At 42.3% G+C, this 24,102-nt stretch overlaps 1 protein-coding gene across 2 annotated transcripts; it reads right to left on the bottom strand.

Annotated features, from left to right (window-relative positions):
- Nucleotides 1-12,034: 12,034 nt before the first annotated feature.
- RNF141 (ring finger protein 141) lies at nucleotides 12,035-21,902 on the bottom strand. 2 transcript variants are annotated; one of them, XM_015406968.1, is made up of 6 exons: nucleotides 21,700-21,902; nucleotides 19,096-19,204; nucleotides 18,370-18,551; nucleotides 16,417-16,524; nucleotides 15,007-15,124; nucleotides 12,035-12,960 (listed from the first exon to the last, which is right to left on the bottom strand). In XM_015406968.1, exons 1-6 carry the CDS (start codon nucleotides 21,885-21,887, stop codon nucleotides 12,940-12,942), a joined length of 726 nt encoding a protein of 241 aa, XP_015262454.1. In that variant the 5' UTR covers nucleotides 21,888-21,902; the 3' UTR covers nucleotides 12,035-12,939. The 2 variants fall into 2 exon arrangements, with proteins under 2 accessions (XP_015262454.1, XP_015262453.1); XM_015406967.1 differs by lacking the exon at nucleotides 12,035-12,960 and having other exon boundaries at nucleotides 13,621-15,124.
- Between the last annotated feature and the right edge of the window lie 2,200 nt (nucleotides 21,903-24,102).

Raw genomic sequence — 24,102 nt, 5'->3', positions numbered from 1 at the left:
CAGCCCCCCTAAACCCCACCCTCCCGAATACTTGGAGTCAGCCCACTGCAGTGGCTCCCCCTCGCCATTGGCTCAGGGAACCCCCGTGATCCCCTGCCCCCTTAGTGCTGCCTGCACAGATGCCTTCCCCCTCGGGTGACAGAGGACCCCCCCATTCCTGGAGCAGAGACAAGAGTTAGGAGCAGTGTTCCCTCTAAGCTGAGTTAGTGTGAGCTGGCTCACAATTTTTTTAGCCTCCAGCTCACGCATTTTTGTCTTCGCTCAGGGAGGACGGCTCCGGAGCAATCTAATGGATGCAGTAGCCAAATCGCCCGCTCACCACTTTAATGCCAGTAGCTCGCAAAGTACAGTTTTTGCTCACGAGACTCCACGGCTTAGAGGGAGCATTGGTTAGGAGCCTCATCCATTCACTCATTTTCTTAGTGGCCCTTCCCCCTGACGGCTTGCATCATTCTGTTCCCCTCTGTTTCATGCACACAGCAACCCCGTGAGGCTGGTCAGGCTGAGAGTATGCATCTGGGCCAAGGCCACCCACCTAGCTTCCATAGTACAAGTGGGAAACAGAATCTGGGTCTCCCAGGTCCACCCTCACGCTCTCACCACCATGATAAGCCAGCTTATTCACCCAGACCACCCTTTGGCCCCTCCCCCTTTCAAGAAAGAAGAGAAAGGGGGGGGGAACTTACCCAAAAAGAACTGAATCAAGAACCAAAAAGGTTAGTTATGAGCCAATATAGGGCCAATTACTAAAAACTATATGTATTATCAGGGGTCATTTCGTAGAAAAAGAGCTAGGGGAACTCATTAGCATATGCCACACCCCCTGACATCAGGGCCCCGGCGGTGGACCTGCAAGGCCAGCGGGAGTGCGAGGAAGCCCTGCCAAGGCCCTCCCTGGCCCCAGGCAGGCAGGGGTGGGGAGAGGCGGGGAGGAAGCAACTTACCCTCCCTCTTCTCCTGCCTCCTCCTGGCTGAATGAGGGCTGGAAGCGGGGCGGCCGGAAGCAGGGGGCGGGGCTTCGTCATGTGCCCCGCCCCCCTGCACCTCACCCGGGGGAACTGCGTTCCCCCGCGTTCCCCCCCGAAATGACCTCTGTGTATTATATGTAAAACTATAAGTATTATGAAAAATACATGTATTTATTTTTCAAACGGTTAAAAACATTTATGGGCCCACCTGCAGCATAAAAATGCCGTGTGTACAAAAGGGAACTATTGCGACCCGACACGTTTCAGCCAAATTGGCCTTCTCTAGTGGTCATACAATATCTGTACGTTAAGGCTCATGATACAGTTTGTAAAACAATATACAAAAACAATATACAAGTTGATACAGGACCAAGAAAGGAGTTTAGCAATCGAGAATAGATCAAGTCAAAGTCAAATGCCTTTTATTGGCATACAATATTAAAATAAACATTTCCCAGTATTAATACAATCCAGTTAAGATTATAAAATAGACAATCGTGGTAAACCATTCCAAGGATATGTCAGGCCTATAACATACCTCAAGTTGTCACAAGATAGATTTAACCATACAGAAGATAGCTGAGTCGTACAATAAATTGAAATCTAAACTTTTAAACTTAAGTTTTTTAAAATTATAAATTAAGAATCATTAATATGCTCAGTCGTTCTTCCGTTTTATAAAACCATGAAGAAACTTAGCGGTCAGTTCAATGATCTCCGGGTCTCGTGAAGCAAGGAGATCATGTACCTTGTTTCTATCCGGTTGGCCTGCTACCAACCTAAGGGGGGCTTCTATAAATTCCACTCGAATGTCATTTAACAATTTACAGTGTAAGTGTACGTGCTCAACCGTTTCTATTTCTCTTCTATTACATTCAAGAATAGATCACACAAGGCAAAAGAATGTTTGTGAGGCCTCCTTGAGTCTGCCCTTGTGCTTTAGTCAATTGCACACCCATGCTGAGTGATGCTTCTTATTGTATGCCTTCCAATTTTTGTCCAGAAAGTCCAGGTGCCGCCTACTGATCAGAGCCAATGTACCATAGATTGTATGCATCACAAACATAGTTTCCCTTTGTGTACATTGCATTTTTATGCTGTAATGAGGCTACAGGTGGGCCCATAAATGTTTTTAAGCGTTTGAAAAATGACTCCATGTGTTTTTTATCATACTTAGGTTACACATATAGTTTTTAGTCATTGGCCCTATGTTGGTTCATAGGTAACCCGCCCACCTTCACACAGAAGCTTGCGAGGTGAGTGAGGGAACCTGTCTGTGCACCTGCGTCCCTGGCTATGTATGGCAGATTATGAGTAGTGTAACCCGTGCAACCCTCCGCAGCCACCCACAGCACCTGACAGCCCACTCTCTGAGAGAGACGTCCTTAGGAAGCCCGCAGATGGGAGTCGCAGATGGAGTGGGGAAGGGAGGGTGTGTAGCAGAGATACAGATGTGGCACAACATAGACTTCATTGCACTGGAATCCATGCAAGGTGTGAGGTCCGTCCACTTCCACCCCGGGGACTGAGGATCCCCGGCATTGCATGACCCTAAGTGGAATGGCATCACAGTTGGAACTTGGAAGGGTTTGCCAGGCGTGATGCTCCACTTCCAGAGGAGGGCTGGAACAGCGGACTGAGCAGAGTGCTTGGGGGGGGGGACATGTCACACCCACAAAGACCCTCTGTTGAATCTCCATCTGCAAGACAGAACAAGCAGAGCCATGGCAACCAGGCACGAGTACCATGCCAGCCTCAGCCATGGATGTCTTGTCCTGACAGGGTCTGCAAATGCAGTTTGGGGGGGGGGCTTGCCACAGCCCCCCCTCTTGAGGTGCATGATGGAACCAGCCAATTCTGTCCTGTGTTGAAGTGCTCCTGGATTGCTTGCAATCCATCTGCCACGGCAGCTGCAGCAGACTCAGGCCTCGGATTCTGCAAGGGAACGAGTGAAGGGGACGCTTGCCAAGCGGGTTCACCACATACAGCGGAGGCGTCGCCAGACCCCCTTCCCCCACCACAGACATGCCCTGCGTCCTGCCAAGGGTGGGAACTAGGCAAATGACAGGGCATTCTCTCCCCCCCCGCCGCCAGATCTGGAAGACTTCCCAGGGAACTTTTCCCCAGACATATTAGCGGCTACGGCACTGCGCGGCCGCGGCTTGTGCCACTCCACAGCTGAACTCAGTGCTCGGCTTGAGTGCAGGAGATGCAGTCATGTCACCCAGGCTCAAGCTAGGGGAGTGGGGGACCGGGTTTGGGATCCTTGCTCTCGCTTACCTGTCAGTACGCTGTTGCCCCTGTGGGCTGAGCCTGCAGAGGTGGGGTGCCTGCGAGGATTCTGAAGTGGAAGAGGTCAGTCACAGAGTATGGACTTTGCTCGTCTCCTTGGGTGTCAGCGCCAGGTGCTCGCCCAGTAGTGCTAAGTGCTCTCTCTGTGCTTCTGCCACCACCCAAGTGCCTCACCGCTTGCTCTAAGTCCGCATGGCCGGGAGCTTTGAGACGGAGTCCCATGCCACGCACCCCAACTACCGAGTTGTAAGATGTCCTGGTGGGATTGTTTGTAGGAGGGTTCCAGGGAGGGGGCTTGGCCTCCATGGCGAGGGAGGGAGGTGGTTGGCCAAGCTTGTAGACAGCATCCTGAGCGCCTCCGAGCCTAATGGGCAAGGCCACAGTGGTGGCGGACAGCTTGATCTTCAAGTTCAGCGTGCGCTTATGGGCCACGCCATGTGTTTTGTTGGCGTAACTTTCCACATCTGGAAGGGGATGATCCCAGGCTGGAAGGGCTTAGGGAGCTGACTAACTCTGGCCATGCCCCCAAACCCACCGACAACCACACCAGCCCAGGGGCCTATGTCGCAGTTGTGCCAAAGGGTGTCCGCCACAGCCACAAGCAACATAGCGCCACTGGGGGTCTGTGCCATCGTAAGTGGAGCTTTCAGACCCCCGCCTTTTAGGATTGCTCTGTTAATCACATTTGTGGTGATATTGGGGGCACCTTATCCTAAATTGTTTAACTAATGTTGTCACAAGTCTTGAGGACTGTCTTTTGAGTTTATTTTGAATAAGCAGCATTGAAAATGAAGGTATTGTTTCACGTTTCTCTTGTGTAGTGGGTATTTATGGGTTAGTTCCATTGAGAAGAGTGAGTACTGGAGACCTGTGCTATTTATAAGAGTATTGTTTTTTTAAAAAAATATTCAAGTCGAGCTAGTTGTGGGATCGAGGGGAGAAAAATTGGGTTTTATATTTTTATGTTACCTATTTTATCTATTTTGTTAATATTGTAAACTGCCTTGAGCTCCATTGAAGAAAAGTATCTAATAAAGAAATATTTTAAATAAATAAAATAAAATATGGAAGCACAAGGACCTCCTTGTAAGCCCCTAAACGGCTTCTTGTAGGCCAGTTCAAAAATTAGACTGTTCCTGTGACTGTCTGTGCACAAATTTGAAACTGCCTGTCTTCTTTTTCAGATCAGAATCTAAGCCTGTGTTAGCTCCCACCCAGGCAGGCTGTTGTGATGTTCTGAACTGGCTTGGCTTGGACTAGTTGGATTGTAGGGCTTCTCATGTTTTTAGCAGCTGCACAAGTCAAAACAGAAGTGAATGTAGAACAAAGTTTGAGCCCAGGGGCACAGTTAAGACCCACAAAGCTTAACGTAGTTGACCTGAAGTACATTCTACATGAACAGTAGTAAGGTCAGAATCTTATTAGTTAGTATGTGTATACAGGGCTTTTTTTGTAGAAAAAGCCCAGCGGGAACTCATTAACACAATAGGCCACACCCAACAGCAGAAACTCATTAGCATATTAGGCCACACCTCCATGCCTTCCCTTGGCTTGCCCAGGTGCCCCATTTAAATGCATCCCCGATCCTTCAAGGGCCCCCCTGGCCCACCCACCTCAGAGTTGCTGGGGGGGGGTCGCTCTCCAGGCCTTCCCCCTGTAGCCACGCACATGCAGAGGTTTTGGCTGTAGTGGGTGTGGCCAACTCTGAAGCCAGCCGGAACTCCATTCCTCCTGTGTGTATATATAATATAGTCAATAGTTCAAATTTGTACTGATTGCGAATCACATTTTTTTTCTGGAATCCATTTTGGAATACTTTCACTTTCATCAACATTTATTACAATCAAAGAGCCCACAACAGTTTACCAGCACAGTTTATGTACACATAGAAAATTAATATACAAGGATTAAAATTCATAGCCTTATAGGTATAATTAATTATACATAAAAAGTTATTAAAAGGTTTAGAATATCTGCTCTCTTTTTTGGGGGTCAAAGCCTCAGCACAGAATTTGACTACTTTAGAGGTGGTCTATTTAGATCGGTCTCCAAGGAGGTGATACGTATAGAATTTATCAGATCTTCCTGGGAACTTGCATAGGACAGGGGTGAGATATGTGGAATGAATGTCCTTGTCTGCTGTTTTAACTGTCTGCTGTTTTAACTGCATCCAGTTGGCAGGAACACAGATGTTGGGAGTAGGGAATGTATAGATATATCTCCCTTCCACTTGTACTGAGGGCAGGTGATTAAAGCAGGCCAAGGTGAAAGCTCTGCAGTATTTGGGAAATTCTAGAGTGTAAAGATACTTTGCTGGCACGAAATTTTCACTATGATTCCATACCACTGGATGGAGTTGTATTAGCTTGAAGAGCTATGTTCCAAATCTGCCGTTTAAGCATTTCTTTAGCACCCGAGAACCCAAAGTGTGGCATATTGCTAAAGGGGAGAAGCCATGATGCTGTAATTTATTTTCAACCGCATTCACCGAACCTGAGTGGCAGCCATCCAAAATAATTAAGGGGGTTAATCCAGTTGGGTTAAGTTTTAGCTTGAGCCAGAAACATATTAGTTGGTACCAACTGCAGGCTCCAGTTGACACCTGCCCCAATTCTGTTCTAAGAATTGCACTCAGTATTTAACAAGGAACACCAAATATGCTTCTAAGGAATTTAGATTACACGAATAGTAATTATTGTATGGCAATGTGTGTAGTATAGCCTGAGATAGCCTGAGATTGTCTGGCAGGCAACAGTTTTAGCTCTTTCAGCATTATGTACCACTAGGTGGTGAGCTAAACTTATTTTTAAGGCAAGAGACATTTCAGAGGTGGCTTGCCATTGCCTGCCTCGGCATCACACCCCTGGTATTCCTTGGAAGTCGCCCATCCAAATACTAGCCAGGACTGACCCTGCTTCACTTCCAAGATCTAACAAGATCAGTCTAGCCTGGGCTGTCCAGGTCAAGGCACTGCTTTGTATAAGCAATCTTTGTATAAACAAATTTGTAAACCATACAGGAGCTGAGGTATCCCTTTGATTTGGAAAACTTTGATTGTGTAGGGAATATATGAGCCACCTTTTGAGCAGAAAAATCTCAGGATAGCTGATGCCGGTCTTTGGGCACTCTTGGTAAACTGAACCTGGCTCACTGAAACACTTCACCTAGGTATTTAAAGGTCTTCACATGTTCTATGTTGTGTCCATCGATCTGTCACTTTTGTTTGACATTTCTCCTGGCAAAGACTGAAACCTTGGTCTTCTGGAAGTTTATCGTTCGTTATTCCTCTTTGCAGTATGCTGTAAGAGCCCAAAGATTAGGATAAAATGGCTGTGTCATCTGCATATAGTAAGGCAGGTTATGGGTCTTTTTGCTAAGTTTGGCAGGTGAAAATCTGGATTCAACAGAGCTTGAACCATTGAATTGATTTAAGAATTAAATAGCAGAAAGGCCATAATACAGTCTTGCTTGACTCCCCTCTTGACAGGGGTCTTGCCAGATAGGTGGCCCTGTTGGCTGTATCGTACAGCCAAGAAGTTGTTCGCATGCAGCATACAAATAAGAACAAGTAGTCTGCGATCTACTGAGGATGCCTCTAATTTAGCCCATAAGCTATCCCAGGTGATACTACCAAAGACATTTTGTAATCTACAAAAGCTACATAGAGCGCTCCAGGTGGCCTAGTACTGCACTCTTGGTAAACTGAACCTGGCTCACTGAAACACTTCACCTAGGTATTTAAAGGTCTTCACATGTTCTATGTTGTGTCCATCGATCTGTCACTTTTGTTTGACATTTCTCCTGGCAAAGACTGAAACCTTGGTCTTCTGGAAGTTTATCGTTCGTTATTCCTCTTTGCAGTATGCTGTAAGAGCCCAAAGATTAGGATAAAATGGCTGTGTCATCTGCATATAGTAAGGCAGGTTATGGGTCTTTTTGCTAAGTTTGGCAGGTGAAAGTCTGGATTCAACAGAGCTTGAACCATTGAATTGATTTAAGAATTAAATAGCAGAAAGGCCATAATACAGTCTTGCTTGACTCCCCTCTTGACAGGGGTCTTTCCAGATAGGTGGCCCTGTTGGCTGTATCGTACAGCCAAGAAGTTGTTCGCATGCAGCATACAAATAAGAACAAGTAGTCTGCGATCTACTGAGGATGCCTCTAATTTAGCCCATAAGCTATCCCAGGTGATACTACCAAAGACATTTTGTAATCTACAAAAGCTACATAGAGCGCTCCAGGTGGCCTAGTACTATATTTCATTGCCAGATGATATAAAATCAGGCACTGATCCATTGCAGAGCAACTGGGCCTAAAGCCTGCTTGTTCTTCAACTATGACGTTCTCTCAGTCCAACCAGTTCCATCACTTCCATCACCGTGTGCCAGACCATTTTACTCCCAAAGCAAATGAGTTGGTAAAATGTATTAACTAATTTTCCTATTGTGAATTGAAAATTCCTCCCCGTCGTTTCTTTTATGGTATAAGTGCTGTTCACAAACAGTACTTCTTAAATGAACCGTGCTACCTGCATTTTATGTACAGAATGCAGTGATGTGCTAGTGGTGTCAGTTTGGCACCCTGAGTTCACATTCCTTACAAACTTTGTACTAGGGCACTTGTTAGCAGCATGTGGCCGAAAAAGTTTATTCATACAAAAGAAGTTATATTGCCTTGATTGAATCCCCACTATTCTCTTCGTGCCTTGGGGCAAAATGGAAGCTGCATGATAGCTACCGGACTCTTCTGCATTCACCAAGAGCCTGAATGGAGGCATGAAGCAGGCTCAGGGGGACCATATACTTTTATGTAGAGCATAACGTTTCCAAGTTACGCCTTTTTGAAATCTAAAATTTTTGTATTTTGCATTGATTCAGTGGCAAAGACAAATTTTATGGCCCAATTTCCCCTTCAAGGTTCTTTTTGATTTCGTTTGCTATTGAACCTCTTTCTCAGGAAAGGTGGTTTCTTCTAGTCCTGCATCTCTAGTTAGTTATTATTTTAATAAAAATAAAGAATATTTATAGCTTGCTTTTCCTTGTGGCCCAAGGCAGCTTAAAGGTCCTAATTAGCCACTGCAATTTAAAACCAATAAAATAAACACATCGCCCCAGAAAAGTCTGCATTTTATACCCCATTACCAAGCCCTTGTGAATAAAATGGCCTTGCAGTGCCTCAAGATTTCTAATGATGGTATTTCCTTTAACACCTCGAGGAACCTGAGTTGGACTTGCAATGAATATAAGAAGGCAGTTTATATTTTTTATCTATATTACTTATTCATTAAATCACTTTGTACAAGCAGTAATATCCTTTTGTTAAGAACATAAGAGCCCTGCTGGGTCCGACCAGTGGTCCAACTACTACAGCAGCCTATCTCACAGTGGCCAGCCAGTTCCTTTGGCAGTCCAACAACAGGACATAGTGGCCGAGGCCTTCCCCTGACATTGCCTCCTGGTATTGCTATTCAGAGGTTTTTACTACCTTTAAACGTGGAGGTCTCCATTAATCACCATGGCTAGTAGCTACTGATAGTCCTATCCTCCATTCATTTGTCTAATCCTCTAAAAGCCATCTATGCCATCACTACATCATCTGGTAACAAATTATACATTTTAACTGAGTAAAAAAGTATTTCCATTTTCCCTCCTGAATCTACTGCCCATCAACTTCATTGGTTGTCCCAGAGATCTAGTATTGTGGGAGAGAGAGAAAAAGGTCTTTCCATACTCTTTAACCTGTGCATAATTTTATAAACCAATTATCAGGCATTTATTGTTACGGCAACAAGCCATAGAACACACATGCTTAAATATAACATTCATATAACTGAATTTAGGACAGTAAAATAAAACTCTATAAAAATACAGTTGAGTGTAATAAAGTAAAAGAAGAACATAAAACGGAGACTATTAAAGTAAAGGTAAAGGTTCCCTGGCACCTATTATTATATATTTGATCGTGTATTTCGGATGCAGTAGCATGCTACCCAAAATTTTGCCACAGTTTTGGTAATCATCCGGTTCCCATCAATTAACAATCGGTTACACTGCTCAGCTCCTGACTGTCCCACCATATCTGTTATAAGAGGAGTAATATATTTGTCACGGATCTTGTTATACCAGTTACATCTGAGCATCATGTGCTTAATAGTTTCTCTCTCCTGAGCCGCATTGACAGAGTCTATATTCAGTGGGGATCCTTATGAATCTGCCCTCAGGCATCGCGGAGGGGAAAGCCTCACATCTGGCTAATGGACCACATCACGCCAGCCCTTCACGATGCGGAGTTGCATCGATTTCCTCGCAGGGAAACCTCTTTCGTTGTCTCTTTTCTAAACTGAAAAAGTCCAGACTCTTCAGCCTTTCCTTGTAAGAAAGGTGCTCCAACCCCCCTAATCACTTTGATTGCAGTCTTCTGAACTTTTCCCAGCTCTGCAGTGCCCTTTTTAGATATGGTGACCAGAACTGCACACAATATTCCAAATGATTTTGCACCACAGATATATTCAGGGTGAGGGGAATAGTACTGGCCCTTTCATTTTCCATCCCTTTCCTAATAATCCCCAGCATAGAAGTTGCTTTTTCACTGATGCGGCACACTAGGTTGACATTTTCATTGAGCCATCCACTACAACCCCAAGATCTTTCCCCTCTCTCAGTTGAGAGTCTAGTAGCATATACTAGAAGTTGCAGACTTCTTGTTCCAGTGTACATCACCCTTACCTGAACTGAACTTCCTTCACTATATTGTCATCCACCCACCCGATTTGTGGAGTTCTTCACCACTGACCTTGGTTTTCACTATCCTGAATTCTGATGTCTTCACCATTGACCTTGGTTTTCACTATCCTGAATTCTGCAGTCTCAGACTTGACCACTACACTTCTCACCCCCTACACATTCCAGATCATTTATGAACAAATTAAATAGTACCAGCCCCAATACCAATTCTGGTGGGACCCCACTGGCTACTTCCCTTGATTGTATGAAAAAAGCACATATTGATGCCAGTTAAACTAGTTCAACACTACTACAAAGATCCATGAGTATAAGGAATTTTTGAGTCATATTTGTTTGAAATGGATTTGCTTTAAGTTATTAAAAATATTATATTATGGGATTCTCATATCTCAGCATTTTGGTTCTGTCATATAAACACGTTCAGAAGTTGTGTACCTTATCCCAGTTATGTGGTTTTAACTGGATATTATACTATCAATTTTATTATGAAATATAATCATTAGATTTCTCATGCTATTTTGACTGAAGTTCTCAGGATTAACTATATTCTATCCTCATGAACCAGTAGAAAGGGCCTTTTCAGATACTTTGTATTTCTCTTCTGCAAGCTTATCAGGAATTGTCCCTTTGTAGCAGCCCCTTAGTGTACACCCAACATATTAGGTAAATAAGCCTGTCACTGTAGCTCAATTACTATAGTGAAATCTCTAATGCCTCTTCAACATCTCTGTTTACTGTACCTTTTCTAGAAAAGAGACTTTATTTTGAACATGTGGTAGAGTACACCAACACCAATAGTCCTCAGCAGCTCCATAAGTTTACTGTTTTTAAGAGGTCAGTGTACTGTATCCTAAACATTTATACTTAGTGCTTGATTACTTTTTGTGTGATCACTTAGAACAAAAAACATGCCTCTTAATGACAAAACATTTAAAAAATTTGAAAGTTAATTTTATTTTGTTTTCTATGATTTGATGAATGATGCTTGAGCTCAGTATTTAAGGGAGTGCCTCTTTTCTGCCGTTCCAGTGCGATATTAAAGAATAATTTCTGTGGTTACATTTGAGGCAGTAACAATAGCTACTTCAGACACATAGAATGTTCTGTGGACAACCATTAAAAAGCTAGCTTTATTGGTGGGGTGGGGGAGAAGAGAGTAAGCCCATGTATCCAGTTGGATTATTTTGAGGCTGTAGATAAACTGCTAACACATAATGAAAAAGTCCGCTTATTTGTATGGTATTTTGAAGCAAAAAGACAAAAATATATACACTGGCTCTCTGATACTCCTTAGGCTAATTCTTCGTTTTCTTGGTTTAAAAATTATTTCATAAGCAAATATGAAGCTTGTCTCCTTATTTAGAAATGAAAGAAGTTTGATTTGAATATGTATGCATTTTTTCCTGACAAAATATTGAAAGTATATAGCATGTAAAATCAATACAATCAGGAATGTTACATAAAGCACATTAAAATGTCTTCAGAAATATACTGCCTTGTTTCCTTTGTATACCTATAATAGACTGAAATATAATAGACTCCCACTGAAATCCACATCTGAGTTTGAAATGCTTTTAAACAAGAGCAGGCAATATAACACAATTCCAATGATGTTATAATCGTTAAATTCCAAAGGAAAATATAGTTCTGATGATTGCCATGAAGTTTAGGTAGGATAACAGAAAATTTTAAGTGTACAGAGAGACAGTCAAGAGTGTCAGAGCAGGAACAGGGAGAATAAGGTTCGTATTTCCTCTCAGTAACAAAATAACATGTAATTTCCAAGTAACAAGATACAAAGAAAGAATCTCAGCACAAACAGGAAGTATCCTAAAGATGGTGCCATTTGGGCACCAAAGCCTATTTATTTAGGCTTTACATCATTAGATTCAGGTAATACCATTCAATTTGTGGGTACTTTTGGTTAGTTTTAATCCATATACAACTTTATGAATTAACTGGATTATAGTTTAAGCCTTGTCTGCTACACACTGGTTCTGTTAAAATCAGCGGAACAGTCTCCTGTATAGGCATTGAAGCTCCTGTAGCCAGAGATGAATCTTGGTTCTTGATACAAGAATCAACAAGGACGGCTAGAATTCCATGTGTTTATTGCACAGTAATCATAACAATGTACATTGGAAGGTCTGTAGCTACCTATTAACAGTCTTTATAAAATTTTTGAAATGTTTCTTTTAGAATGCAAATTTCATCTGCTCTGAACAGCAGCAATACAACAGTCACTGAAGATTTCCCCCCGAAGTCAGTTCTAAAAACCAGCTTCATGATCCAATCAGCTTTCCTTTCCCAACACTGTAACACTGCCATTTTACACAATTAAATGGTGTTTTAACCCATTCACAAGTTTTCAATGACATTTCATATACATCCTTTTAAAGCTAGAGCAACTTTAATTGTGTCAACAGCCCATAAGCAAACACCTACGTTAAAATCCATTCTGTCTCACATGCTCAGAAGTATTCCTTTTCTCTTGCAGCCTCAAAAGGGATCCATCTTTAATGCTAAAAAGAGAAGGCATTGCTGCAACATGTGGGGGGAGGGGAGACATGACATGAGTCAAACATTGGAATGATTAAATAATCTGCAAGGCTGAGCTATAGGACATACTTTACAAGGCACACACTACAGTAGTTGCACCACTAGGTGCATTTATTAGATTTAAAAAGCTATACACAATATAAAGTTTATATCCATATTCACTTTACAAATATTTACAAGCTTTCATGTTACTGGTATACAAATGCTCGCACATGTGCTTATACATATATACACATACACACATGTGCCATAATTTAAAAATTCTCATTTCTCTGCATCAAATCAGCACACATACAGGATTTCTAACGTAAAGACACACAGTTTGCAAATTTAATTACCTGTATTGCCTACATATAAATATGTAGTAATAAGCCCCTTTAGCTGGTTCCAAAATCACCCTTAAATGGAAAAGAAAAAAGCAATAATGGTTTATTTTACTTAAAATGCCTAGTGCGAAGAGGCACTTGCCAATAATACTAATCCCCAAGACACACTATCAGGGAAAGTATAAGAAACTGTCTCCTTTAAAGACAAATTGCAGCAAGTGAATTATTTCAGTAACACGAGTTCTCATGGTGTTTGTCAGTACTATCTGCTGTCTAAATCTTCACCTTGGCAAGCCAAATCGTATGAGGAAGCAGAGGAATATCTCTGTCAATATTCTAAGTCAGTACCACTTGAATTCAGTAACCTCCAGAAACCAGGTTCTGGAATGCATAGCCTTGATGCCATCTGCCAAACTTTCATGAGAATGGTGATCTATAGGGATGAGGCAGTCGCAAATGTTAACAGCAACCAGCTCTATAAATGTTACTAGAAATCATCATTACTAGATTCTTGCCCCCAGGGGTCATTTCGTAGAAAAAGAGCTAGGGGGACTCATTAGCATAACTCATTAGCATATGCCACACCCCCTGACATCACCGGAAGTGTGTCCTCCCCACAGCCGGCAGCGACCTCCAGCGGGCACCAGCAGGGAGCTCCAGGCCCCGCCCTCCCGCACCTCACCCGGGGGGATGGCGTCCCCCCGCGGCCCCCCCCAAATGACCCCTGCTTGCCCCGCAAAACAAGATTTCAAGCCATTTCACCCCCACACACACACACACTGCACAAAGACTCTTAAAAGCACAAATTAAAAGTACGAAGTCTGTTGCTGTGGCTGGTCCCGCTGACCTTGTGGAGTCACTGATGTAGCTGTCTGTCTCCCCGCCCTGCGTGCCTCCCTGTATCCCCTGCTATTGTGTCTGGGCTCCACGCAGCTCCCCAAGTTCCCAGCCCTTACAAACTTAACAGAGTCCGCAGCCATCACGGAACACAGAAGCTCCTGGCTTCTCTCCTCCTCCCTTCCCCCACCCTACAGAGGCAGGGATGGAGAAGTGGCAGCTTTGCACTGGGACTGACCAGCTTCACTGGGGGAGGAATTAACTCCCCCCCCCCCAAAAGCATTTTCAGCAAGTTTTTAGATTTTTCAGCAAGCTTGGGGGTACGGGGTCTCCCAAGTCTGGAGAAAAACCTCTCTCTCAGTGAGGGCCCAAATCCACAAACTTAGGTATCTGCAGATCTGCCCACACTTGAGAAACAGATCGATGTAGACATCCCTGTTACAGGAAAGCATACTGGAGAAAGGAATCAAGCACCATCTATTTGCTTTAAATCTCCATCTTCTTAAAGTTGTACTGCAGCTAAAAGAAGCCAGACTCATAACTAATACCACAGAATAGTTTCACCCAGATATTGTGATAAACAAAGCTGTTGGGCTTTCTTGATCAATGATATTATCAGCACACAGTTTTAAGAGAATGTATAAAACTCTGATTTTAAAGGAGACTTTACAGTTATTAAGAGTTGGCTAGAAGATTCGTTCTTCTTGAAAAATGTGAAAAGCCCATCATTAGAACAGCCTTTGCGAGGACACAGCAATGAGTGGTGATTTAAGCAACATGTAAACGCTAGAAGTGGTTAAAGTTGACCGCTAGGGGGCGACAGATGTCACTGAAGTGTCAAACTGCAATTCTAGTCATTCCTATTCATGCAAGCAGGCCCACACATACTTGCATAAAGGATTGCTTCTTAGTGTGGATGTTAAACAACAGGCCCTCAAGTAATTATCCAGATTAGTGTTACAGTTTCTATAATGAAGGGCAATTTCAGTGTAAGCCATCTCAGAAGAGCAATGCTAAAATTAAAATACCAGCTATTCCAGTGTCTCATAAAATGTCAGTAAATTCTTAATGTATCCTCTGCAACAGACAAAAGTGAATATTACAAATGCATGTAAACTAGCTCATACACAAGTGTTCACTGTTAAAGAACATGAATTTAGCTTATTTGAGTCAATACAATGACCCAACAAAGAAGAACAATGAAAGAGAAATCTTAAGGACATTTCATGATTATGAACATTACTACGATCATGGCCTATGAGGCTGGCCTGCCTCATCTACCATGTTGAGTATGTAGGTAGCAATATCTTCTTCTGTAGGCGCATCCGACACCACCCAAGAATCATTTGCTGCTGTCACCTGCAGACGACATATAGGGCAATTTCTGTGATGACCCCTCCTGTATAAGGAAGCCAGAAAAGGAGGCAGGATCAATTACTGTTTGTATTTAAGATATCAAGACCACCTTATCTTTCAAAATACACTACAAGAGTAACGGAAGCTCAGGTGAATAGCTGGAATAGATGAACTACTGCATCTGCATTATCCTTAAGGCAAATCATATAATGCCTCGCATCTCCTTATAAGCAATTTCTTGAAAAGACATCAAGGAAGAAGAACTCAGTAGTACTGACAAAAGAAGAACACCCTTCTGCTCTTACAACACTGACAAAGAAGAACACCCTTCTGCTCTTACAACTGCAAACGTTTTCGCTATTTAAGTTAAACTTACTGTCCTGCAAACTAAAACTATTGCTGATCCTGCCTTCAGTCAACAGGGTGGACAAGAGTCAACACATTCATCCTGAACCACCTTTGTTCCTTCAGCCTTTTTGTCTCATGACGTCACTTTTAGACCTCCAATCACAACCACGGCACTATGGATCCTTCCCAGGATCTGTGGCTCTAGCAACTGAACACAGTGCCACCAGTAGGAAGTCTTCAGCAGTACTGAAAACACTGGAACTCTGCCTTTTACAGCCTGAACCATTATCCTTGAAAGAGAACTTAACACAATACAGTACTGTTCTACCACGGCATACCCATGAATCACATTCATCTTGCAAATCCCCACAAACACCCAAATTCTAACAGAACAGATTATCCTTGAAAGAGAACTTAACACAATACAGTACTGTTCTACCACGGCATACCCATGAATCACATTCATCTTGCAAATCCCCACAAACACCCAAATTCTAACAGAACAGAATTCCATTGGTACTTTTTGTCCCGTCCCCCCCCCCAAAAGCCAGAGACTACCCAGATTCCATTCTGTTTTCAAGTACAATTGGCAATATTGTTTATCTTTATCATTTAAAACAGGCATAACAAGATTGTAATCTTTTAACTTCCAGAAATCTGCTTATGTAAAATGTTTGTCCAGCAGATCGTTTGTCCAGAATATGTGGCAGGGTATGAGCTTTTGTGAGTCACGGCTCACTTCTTCAGATATAGCTAGAATGTATACAGTATGCTTGCTACCCCTACAAAATGTACCCCATAGTCCACATATCTGCCATAATCAGTATCTACCCATTGACAAGACCGGGATGCATTTTCATTTCAGTGGAAGGTAGAACAATCTGTTTCCACCAGTTCCTTTATTACGGGGAATTGAGCCAAAGACATCAAAGGATTATTTCACAACATAAAGCAGTCACACAACACAGCCTGTTTCAGGCACTTTACCATTTATCAATGCATTTCTGGCAAAAGCTGTGAGCACATGGTAAGATCAGATCAGCGCGTCCATCCATGCAGATGCAACATTCTTCCTCATCAGTCAGTTGCTTCACCCTACAATGCAAACAGCACTATTACAATCATGGCAAATCAGAACTCAGACAAAATACAGCATCTTTCTACAGAATGTGCACCTGTAACAGTTTATACATGCCAGGTGTTAATTTCAGTTTTGTTTCCCCCTTATTTGCAAAACAGGATATCATGTAGTAGGAGCTAGTTCATGCTTTTTTCCAAATCTTTTACATTAGAGTCAATGGCATTCCAAGAGAATTTTCCAGATGCCAAAATAAAAAGTGGAACAAAGCCACTAAAAACAGACCTGTAACGGTTTCTCCAACTGGTTTAAGTTCATTTAGACTTACACAATCCATTTTTATTTTAGAAGCAAGCCTTTAGCATAGCTAGTAAATAAGAATAATTTGATTCCTTGTGTTTCTTTCCCATTTGATAATCCGTCAGCTGTTCTAGTTGAACTTCTTCATATCACAGATCTATTCCGTGGCCATAAGATAACATTACGCAAAGTATATTCTACAAATAAGAAAATTAAAAATGCATGAAATCTAGGGATACATTCAGATGTGATTACACAGCTTACACAATCCCCTTGCTCCTGCGATCTCCCACCTTTAGTGCACAGAGCATGACTGAAAACCTTCTCATGTGATCAAGCTTTAACTGGCTGCGATTTCTCAACAGAGATCTGACAACCTGAGGAGGGGGGGGGCAGAAAAATGAAGGAAGCAAACTGGCTGTTACCCCCACTCCAGACTTTTAAATTTCCCCCCAGAAGAAATACTGCAAACTTGGGGGCATACTGAGAAAACTCCCATGAAATATTCTCTGTTTTGGAATCAACAAAATGCTCAAGACAAGGTTTTACCTTACTCAGAATGTACAATATGAATATATTAACACAGGAAATCTACAGTGTTAGAGAATGAGAATTCCTGTATACGCTGTAGACAAATACAGCCTTTCCAAGGACATGTATATGGTTTAGATGTGAAAAAGTCGTCCACTGTTAATATGCTATAATGCATATGACAGATAATACACTACTAAAGAGTCTGATATTTTCAATGTTATAAGGTCTGTGCTTTCCACAATCTGTAAGTGAACCCAAGATTCAGGAAGGTATAATCACCCACTGCAGAAAAAAACACTTGGTGCGAAGCAGGGTGGGGCAGCAGAGTCAGTTTCCAGCAACTGTTGTCTTCATTTTCCGTTTCCCTGCCAGTAGCCTCCCTGAGTCAGTGTCAGAGTTTCACACTGGCTTGTTTACTTAAAAGATTAGTAACCTTGACATTCATATAGTTGAAGCTGAAATATCTCTCTCTGACTTGTTCAGTGAAGATTTTTGTGTTACAACTAAGGCAACAGATGCAGAAGTCAAGCCCGTACCCATTACCATGACAAGCAATCTGCACTATTTGGCTCCATCATGATTTGGGCTCTGTAGGGATCTCCTGCTGCTCAAGCCACCTGCGCACCTCTAAGAGATACAAGCAGTGCACCATTAGGAGGATGCAGATCCTTCACTCATGGAAACCAGGAAGAAATTACTTGGATAATAAGTATGGGTATACAAGCTTCCACTCTGTCTGCAGCTGCCTTAGTCTCTATGGGTGCATTTCTCTTTCATTAGCTTACAGATTCACGAGATTTCCAATACGATACGTGCACATGTCTTCTCATTCAGGAGACCAGGTCATATCTAGAGGAAAAGTGAATGTGACCCTTCACAATTCTAACTGGCTAAGTTTTGCAACTGTGGAACACCGAAATTCTGTTTATACACATGACAGCTCAATAAATATGCAACGCTGAAGCAAACAGAAAAGGATTTTCAATTAAAGTTCCAACAGAAATTTCCCTCTCATTGTACTGATGTACCTTCCCAGCCAAAGGCTGGCCTGACAAGATGAAACAGACGACAGACCCTCTGCAGCTCCTTCTGAGTCAGTGTTCTGAGAAAGAACACCCGACGCTTGACTTGTGATATCTTTATAAAGCTGAATGAACTGATACAGATTCATGATTCTTGATGCTTCAACAATGCCGCTTGTCTTGTTTATCTAAAGATACAAAAAGTTGTCTTAGCAATTTTTAAATCGTTTCATTTGTTCCCAATATTAATTATATAAATATACACAAAGAAGACATGAACTAACAATTCTAAAAGATTGACACCCAAAGCAAGCATGAGGCATTTCCTACAGCATCATGGCTTTAGAATGACCCTATAATTCAGTCATCTTTTAGTTTCCCTTTGGATAACTTTCTAGTTCTTTTACAGGATTTGCAAAGAATTATGAAGACAGCAAGACTGATACTACTTTCACATTACTCACAAAAATATACTTTGCCCCCCCCCATTTCTCTTTTTCTTAGCTGGATTAGGCACAAATTCCAACAAAATCTCAAATTTTAACTCAATTTTGTCACGTAATAGAACCAAAGTTTTACCAGCAGTTTTAGATTATTGATGTTAAGTAGTGGTTTTTAAATGTATTTTATTTGTAAGATGCCTTGAGTTCCTATAAAAAGTAGAAAGGTGGCTAATAAATGTTTTAAATTAATAAATAAATAAATAAAAGTAAACAGCTTTGATAAGTTTACCTTAGTACACACTACTCGAACAGCCACCTTCCAGAGTGCAGAAGAGTCGGAGCCTGGCTGCACTTCGAATAACAGATGCTTTTCCTGACCGGAAGCTAATTTAGCAGTTCTGAAATAATTTAACATTCATTTAACACAGCATAGTCAACATACCAGACACAACGCAGTTTGGCTCACAAAGGAGATAATAATTTATTTACCTTTTCTTTGGATACCTAAGTTATCATTTGTGTGCTGGAACCCACATCCTTTCTGGCATATTATGTTGAGCTTTTTAGGGTTTACAATTTATTTGCCATTATCATCTGATCAATCGCATTTCAAATAACTGTTAGTAAAATTAAGATACATTTCAAGAGTTTCTTAGTTTGGATTCTTAGGATGATTATGACTTGTGTCACCCACATCCTAACCTTGCCAGTAAGGGACAATTTTAAACTGTCAATGTTCTAATAGAAAAATATGATAATTAAGCTTTCGGCATGAATCAAGGATGCATTTCTGCCAATATCTATCTCTTTGCATCTTGATCAGTTGCACTATTATTCAGTAGCTTTATTCTTACAGTTTTTCCTCAAAACAAACACTGGAAAACTATATCAATTATCTTGAATAGGGTAATTTTTGAACATTTATTTTAAAGTGATTATAAGGAAGGCAGGATAAAGTGATTTTCTGCTATACTTTTAATGCTACATTCATACCTAATGCAATTAGCCCTCAAGCTACCCATTCTACATGTCCTTCTTGATCAAAGCACACTTACTACAGAGTAAAGGAACGCTGCGTTTAGTAACCGGGGGAGTTCTTTACACGAACAGTGAAGCATTCAACATGGCCAGAAACATCATTTACAGTGATAGATTCTGAAACAGCATGAAAAACTGGCTGGCTGTAGAATCATATCGCAGGAGATATGTTAAGCTTTGCAGGAGACACTTACAGATGTAACGACACTATCGTAAGAGATTTTTCATATTTGGGACATTGCTCTTTTTTGTTTGGATAGGGTGGAAATGACCTTGTAGATACATTTATTTTTAGCTTGTATTGATTGCACTAATTTTTCAATCGTGTTTTGAGCTATTTACGGATTATTGCTATATCTGATAAATTCATACACGGTGTGGGATTATCTTTGTTACAAACGTTTAATAAACATCTAATCATGTCAGCTGTGGCCTCTGAAACTGTAGATCACAATGTATTTCTTAGTCTAAGATATCACGGCGTTCTTGGTGTTCAGCTGCACCGTACCAACGCAGTTTCAGAAGGTAGCCATGCTGGTCAACTGTAGAAGAGCTCATAAGGGGAGCTTTGATGAACAAAAACTCCGATGAAAGGAGACTTGAGTCTTGAAAGCTTATACCCCGAAAATCTTCTTGGTTTCTAAAGTGCCACTGGACTTGAAGCCTACTACCACAGATACCCTGATTGAATTTTACAAACATGAGCATTTCAAAATGTTATAAATATGCACACCAACGCAGTTTCAGAAGGTAGCCATGCTGGTCAACTGTAGAAGAGCTCATAAGGGGAGCTTTGATGAACAAAAACTCCGATGAAAGGAGACTTGAGTCTTGAAAGCTTATACCCTGAAAATCTTCTTGGTTTCTAAAGTGCTACTGGACTTGAACCCTACTACCACAGATACCCTGATGGAATTTTACAAACAGGAGCATTTCAAAATGTTATAAATATGCACATTTGTTAAAGGTAAAGGTTTCCCTTGCTCGAAAGCCAGTCAAGTCCGACTCTAGGGTTGCGGTGCTCATCTCCGTTTCAAAGCCGAAGAGCCAGCGCTGTCCGAAGACGTGTCCGTGGTCATGTGGCCGGCATGACTAAACACCAAGGCGCACGGAACGTTGTTACCTTCCCACCGAAGTGGTACCTATTTATCTACTTGCAGTTTCTTGCTTTCGAACGGCCAGGTTGGCAGGAGCTTGAACTAGAGATGGGAGCTCACTCCGTCATGCGGCACTCGGGTCTCGAACTGCTGAACTACCGACCTTCCACAGCCTGCAGTTCAGTGTCTTAACCATTTGAGCCACATTTGTTAGGTGAATATTAATAGCTGCATTTACCTTAGGTGAGTGGAGTGAGTTGCCAGGGGGTCGTATCAAGCATAGGGTTCAATATTAAGCACAGCTCCTACAGTGCTGCTATAATAGAGTGGTTAGTCTATCTTTAGAGAGCCAGTTTGGTGTAGTGGTTAAGTGCACGGACTTTAATCTGGGAGAACCGGGTTTGATTCCCCACTCTTCCACTTGCACCTGCTGGGTGACCTTGGGCAAGCCACTGTTCTGATAAGAGCTGTCCTTGAAAAAGAGCAGTTTCTGTCAGACCTCTCTCAGCCCCACCTACCTGATGTCTGTTGTGGGGAGGGGGAGGGAAAAGGAGTTTGTAAGCCGCTCTGAGACACCCTTGGGTAGTGAAGGGCGGGGTATAAATCTAATCTCATCTTCTTCTTCTTTCAACAAGGGGTACACAGGTTAAACAAACAGAAGCCTTCAGCAGCACTTCACTCAGCCTGACAATCTGCTAGGCATATGCACTATTAAACATTAAGTCACTTTATGTATCAGAGAAACACCGAAAGCTTACACATCATTAAGTTCAGCAACTCTGCCCAAGAACTCTTCATACGTCAGGAAGCCACTTTCTCGAACAAGAGATACATGTTTGACTACTTTTTCTGGTAACTTATTAATAACTGTTTGTGTCTGGCTTGAGAGTTGCTGGCCCATGATAAAATTCTCCAGCTCAACGTTCAGGAAGAAAGGCCGCTTCATTCAGTTGGGAAGTTTCTAATAAATACATTTTAAAAACCGTATTAGTATAAACAGAATAATCAGATCACTTATCTCCCACATCTTTTGAAAACTGCTAGCTAGCTACACACTAACATCTACACCCTAATCCTGAGATGCCCTGCTTCAAATTATAGTTAATTCTACAGGTACATCATGCAAGTGCAACCTTAAAAACCAGGCATGTTTAGTTAATAACCTGAGAAAATGTTATTAACACACCCACAGAATCTTTATCTCCATTATGTACATAAAAATTGCAACATACAACATCAATTACTATAATTCACAGCAATCTGTCTTTTAAAACTCTTGTAGCCTGAAATCCAGCACCTCTTAACAGAAAGGGAATTGTCGCAATCATTCAAGTTAAGCCATCCAGAAAATAACAGTACACAGCAAGGACTGATGATGGATGATTAGAGTGGAAGAGCAGCATGAAGAACTTGGACATGGAAAATGCCTCTTAATGATATGTGTGGTGCAGAATACACTGTAATTTACACGGTAACTAAACCCAGACTCTTGAGTTTTCATTATTTAAAACTTCTTCTCTAAAGACACTGGCATTTGATCTCAGGAACTTTAGACATAAGTCTGCAGTAATCATGCAATTCGTAACTGCCAATAGTCAATAGACTAAAGTCATGAATCTGTGAAGGTTAAATTTATTCTTTTAATTTAAATTTAATTGAAGATTAAATGTATAAATAGCCATACAGTGCACCATTTATAGTAGCGGTGCTCACTGTGAGCGCTCACTGTGCATCACTTCTTAAACTTACTGAGACAGCACATGTTGGACTTACATCTAAACTGCAAAAATCTTATCTTTATGCTACTTATGCTTGCCAATGTTTGGAAAAATATTTGGAACAACCTAGGTTCATCAGTGACTAAACACTAGGTGTACAGCTTATTACAGGAGGCAAAAAATTTTATTTTAGCTGAGAGAAATCATATCCAATGTACCTTCTTAGTATGAGGCTGCTAATCTGAGTGAAGTGATCCTGTGATCGCATGTAAACACTCATTTTTAACTAAACCACATCAGCTACATCTATGTTGTTCAGTTGCACAGTCAAGTCTGACTCTTCGCGACCCCATGGACCACATCACGCCAGGCCCTCCTGTCTTCCGTCATGCTCCGGAGTTTGCTTAATTTCATGTTATCTATAGCTTCTCTCTAATGTCCCGCAATACTATTTATTTTTACTGAAATGGACTGCTATCCTAAGCAGTTACACCCTTTGACTGAAAGCAACTGGGTTAGAAGGCTGTAACTATGCTTAGGATGACACTGCAAGCCAAAGTTTTAGTTCTCCCCAGAAACAGAATGGGATTTTTTTTTAAAAAAAACCCCACCTTAACTAGAGTAGCTAGCCTTTGGCCCCGGTCACACGAGCGTGAAAATCTGCACTGGGAGGCATTTTAGAGGACTGGAAGGGAGGCATTTTAGAGGCGGAGCTAAAAGCGCGGGAGTGCGATCTTACGGTCCCCTGCGGCTCTGTCCTCAGGCCGTCGGCAGCCGATCACACCAGGGAGGCAACAGCTTGGTCCCAGCAAGGCAACATGGCAGTACTGCGTTACTGCACATGCGTGGGTCGCAGACGGCTGCTGGATACCACGGGCTACCCGGTGTGTCTCCGATCAGACATCCAACCGTGCTGCGCAGAAGCTACTACCTTTTCCCCAGTGCCTTTTAAATCCGCTTCTTCGAGCTGACGGTACATGTGCGCTACGCTTCCCAGATGTTGTGGTATGATCGCACAGATTTGATGCGGGGCAAATCCTCCCTGTGACCAGGACCTTTATCTCACTGATATAGGCCCACCCGGTTGACACACAAGGGCACAGCACTTCAAAACAGTGCCGAATGCCCCTGTTTGGTGCTACGAACCCATTTTGGAGAGAGGGCTTAAGATCACATGGGACCTAGTTGGGAGACATTCCTTTCTGCCTGGGGGGGAAAACCAAAACACTCGTTTTAACATCGAACCGCCAGAAAAAAAGGCCTAGGTCCCGAAGTGGGCGTCACTGCCCCACTGGGACAACTCGGCCGAAGTATTGGCTAAGCACACGTGGAACAGGAGCACGGGGAGCCGTCAGTTCTAACACGAGTGATCTGGGGTCCACGGGCGCAGGACCCGGGACCTCTCTTGGGCGGCGTCCGTCTTCCGCCCCCCCCCCGCCAGTG

The sequence above is a fragment of the Gekko japonicus genome, unplaced genomic scaffold, assembly GCF_001447785.1.
Source record: "Gekko japonicus isolate JY-2015 unplaced genomic scaffold, Gekko_japonicus_V1.1 scaffold1489, whole genome shotgun sequence".
NCBI lineage: Eukaryota > Metazoa > Chordata > Lepidosauria > Squamata > Gekkonidae > Gekko > Gekko japonicus.
The sequence above is the reverse complement of the archived record's forward strand: the minus strand, read 5'-3'. Positions and strand labels throughout refer to the sequence as shown.

Coding starts and splice junctions, on each gene's coding strand:
- RNF141 (XM_015406967.1), bottom strand. CDS start 21,887: ATGAAGCGGCCTTTCTTCCTGAACGTTGAGCTGGAGAATTTTATCATG. Junction 19,205..21,699: donor GTTGCTGAACTTAATGATGT/GTAAGCTTTCGG, acceptor AAATTATTTCAG/AACTGCTAAATTAGCTTCCG. Junction 16,525..18,369: donor GCCAGCCTTTGGCTGGGAAG/GTACATCAGTAC, acceptor TTTGCATTGTAG/GGTGAAGCAACTGACTGATG.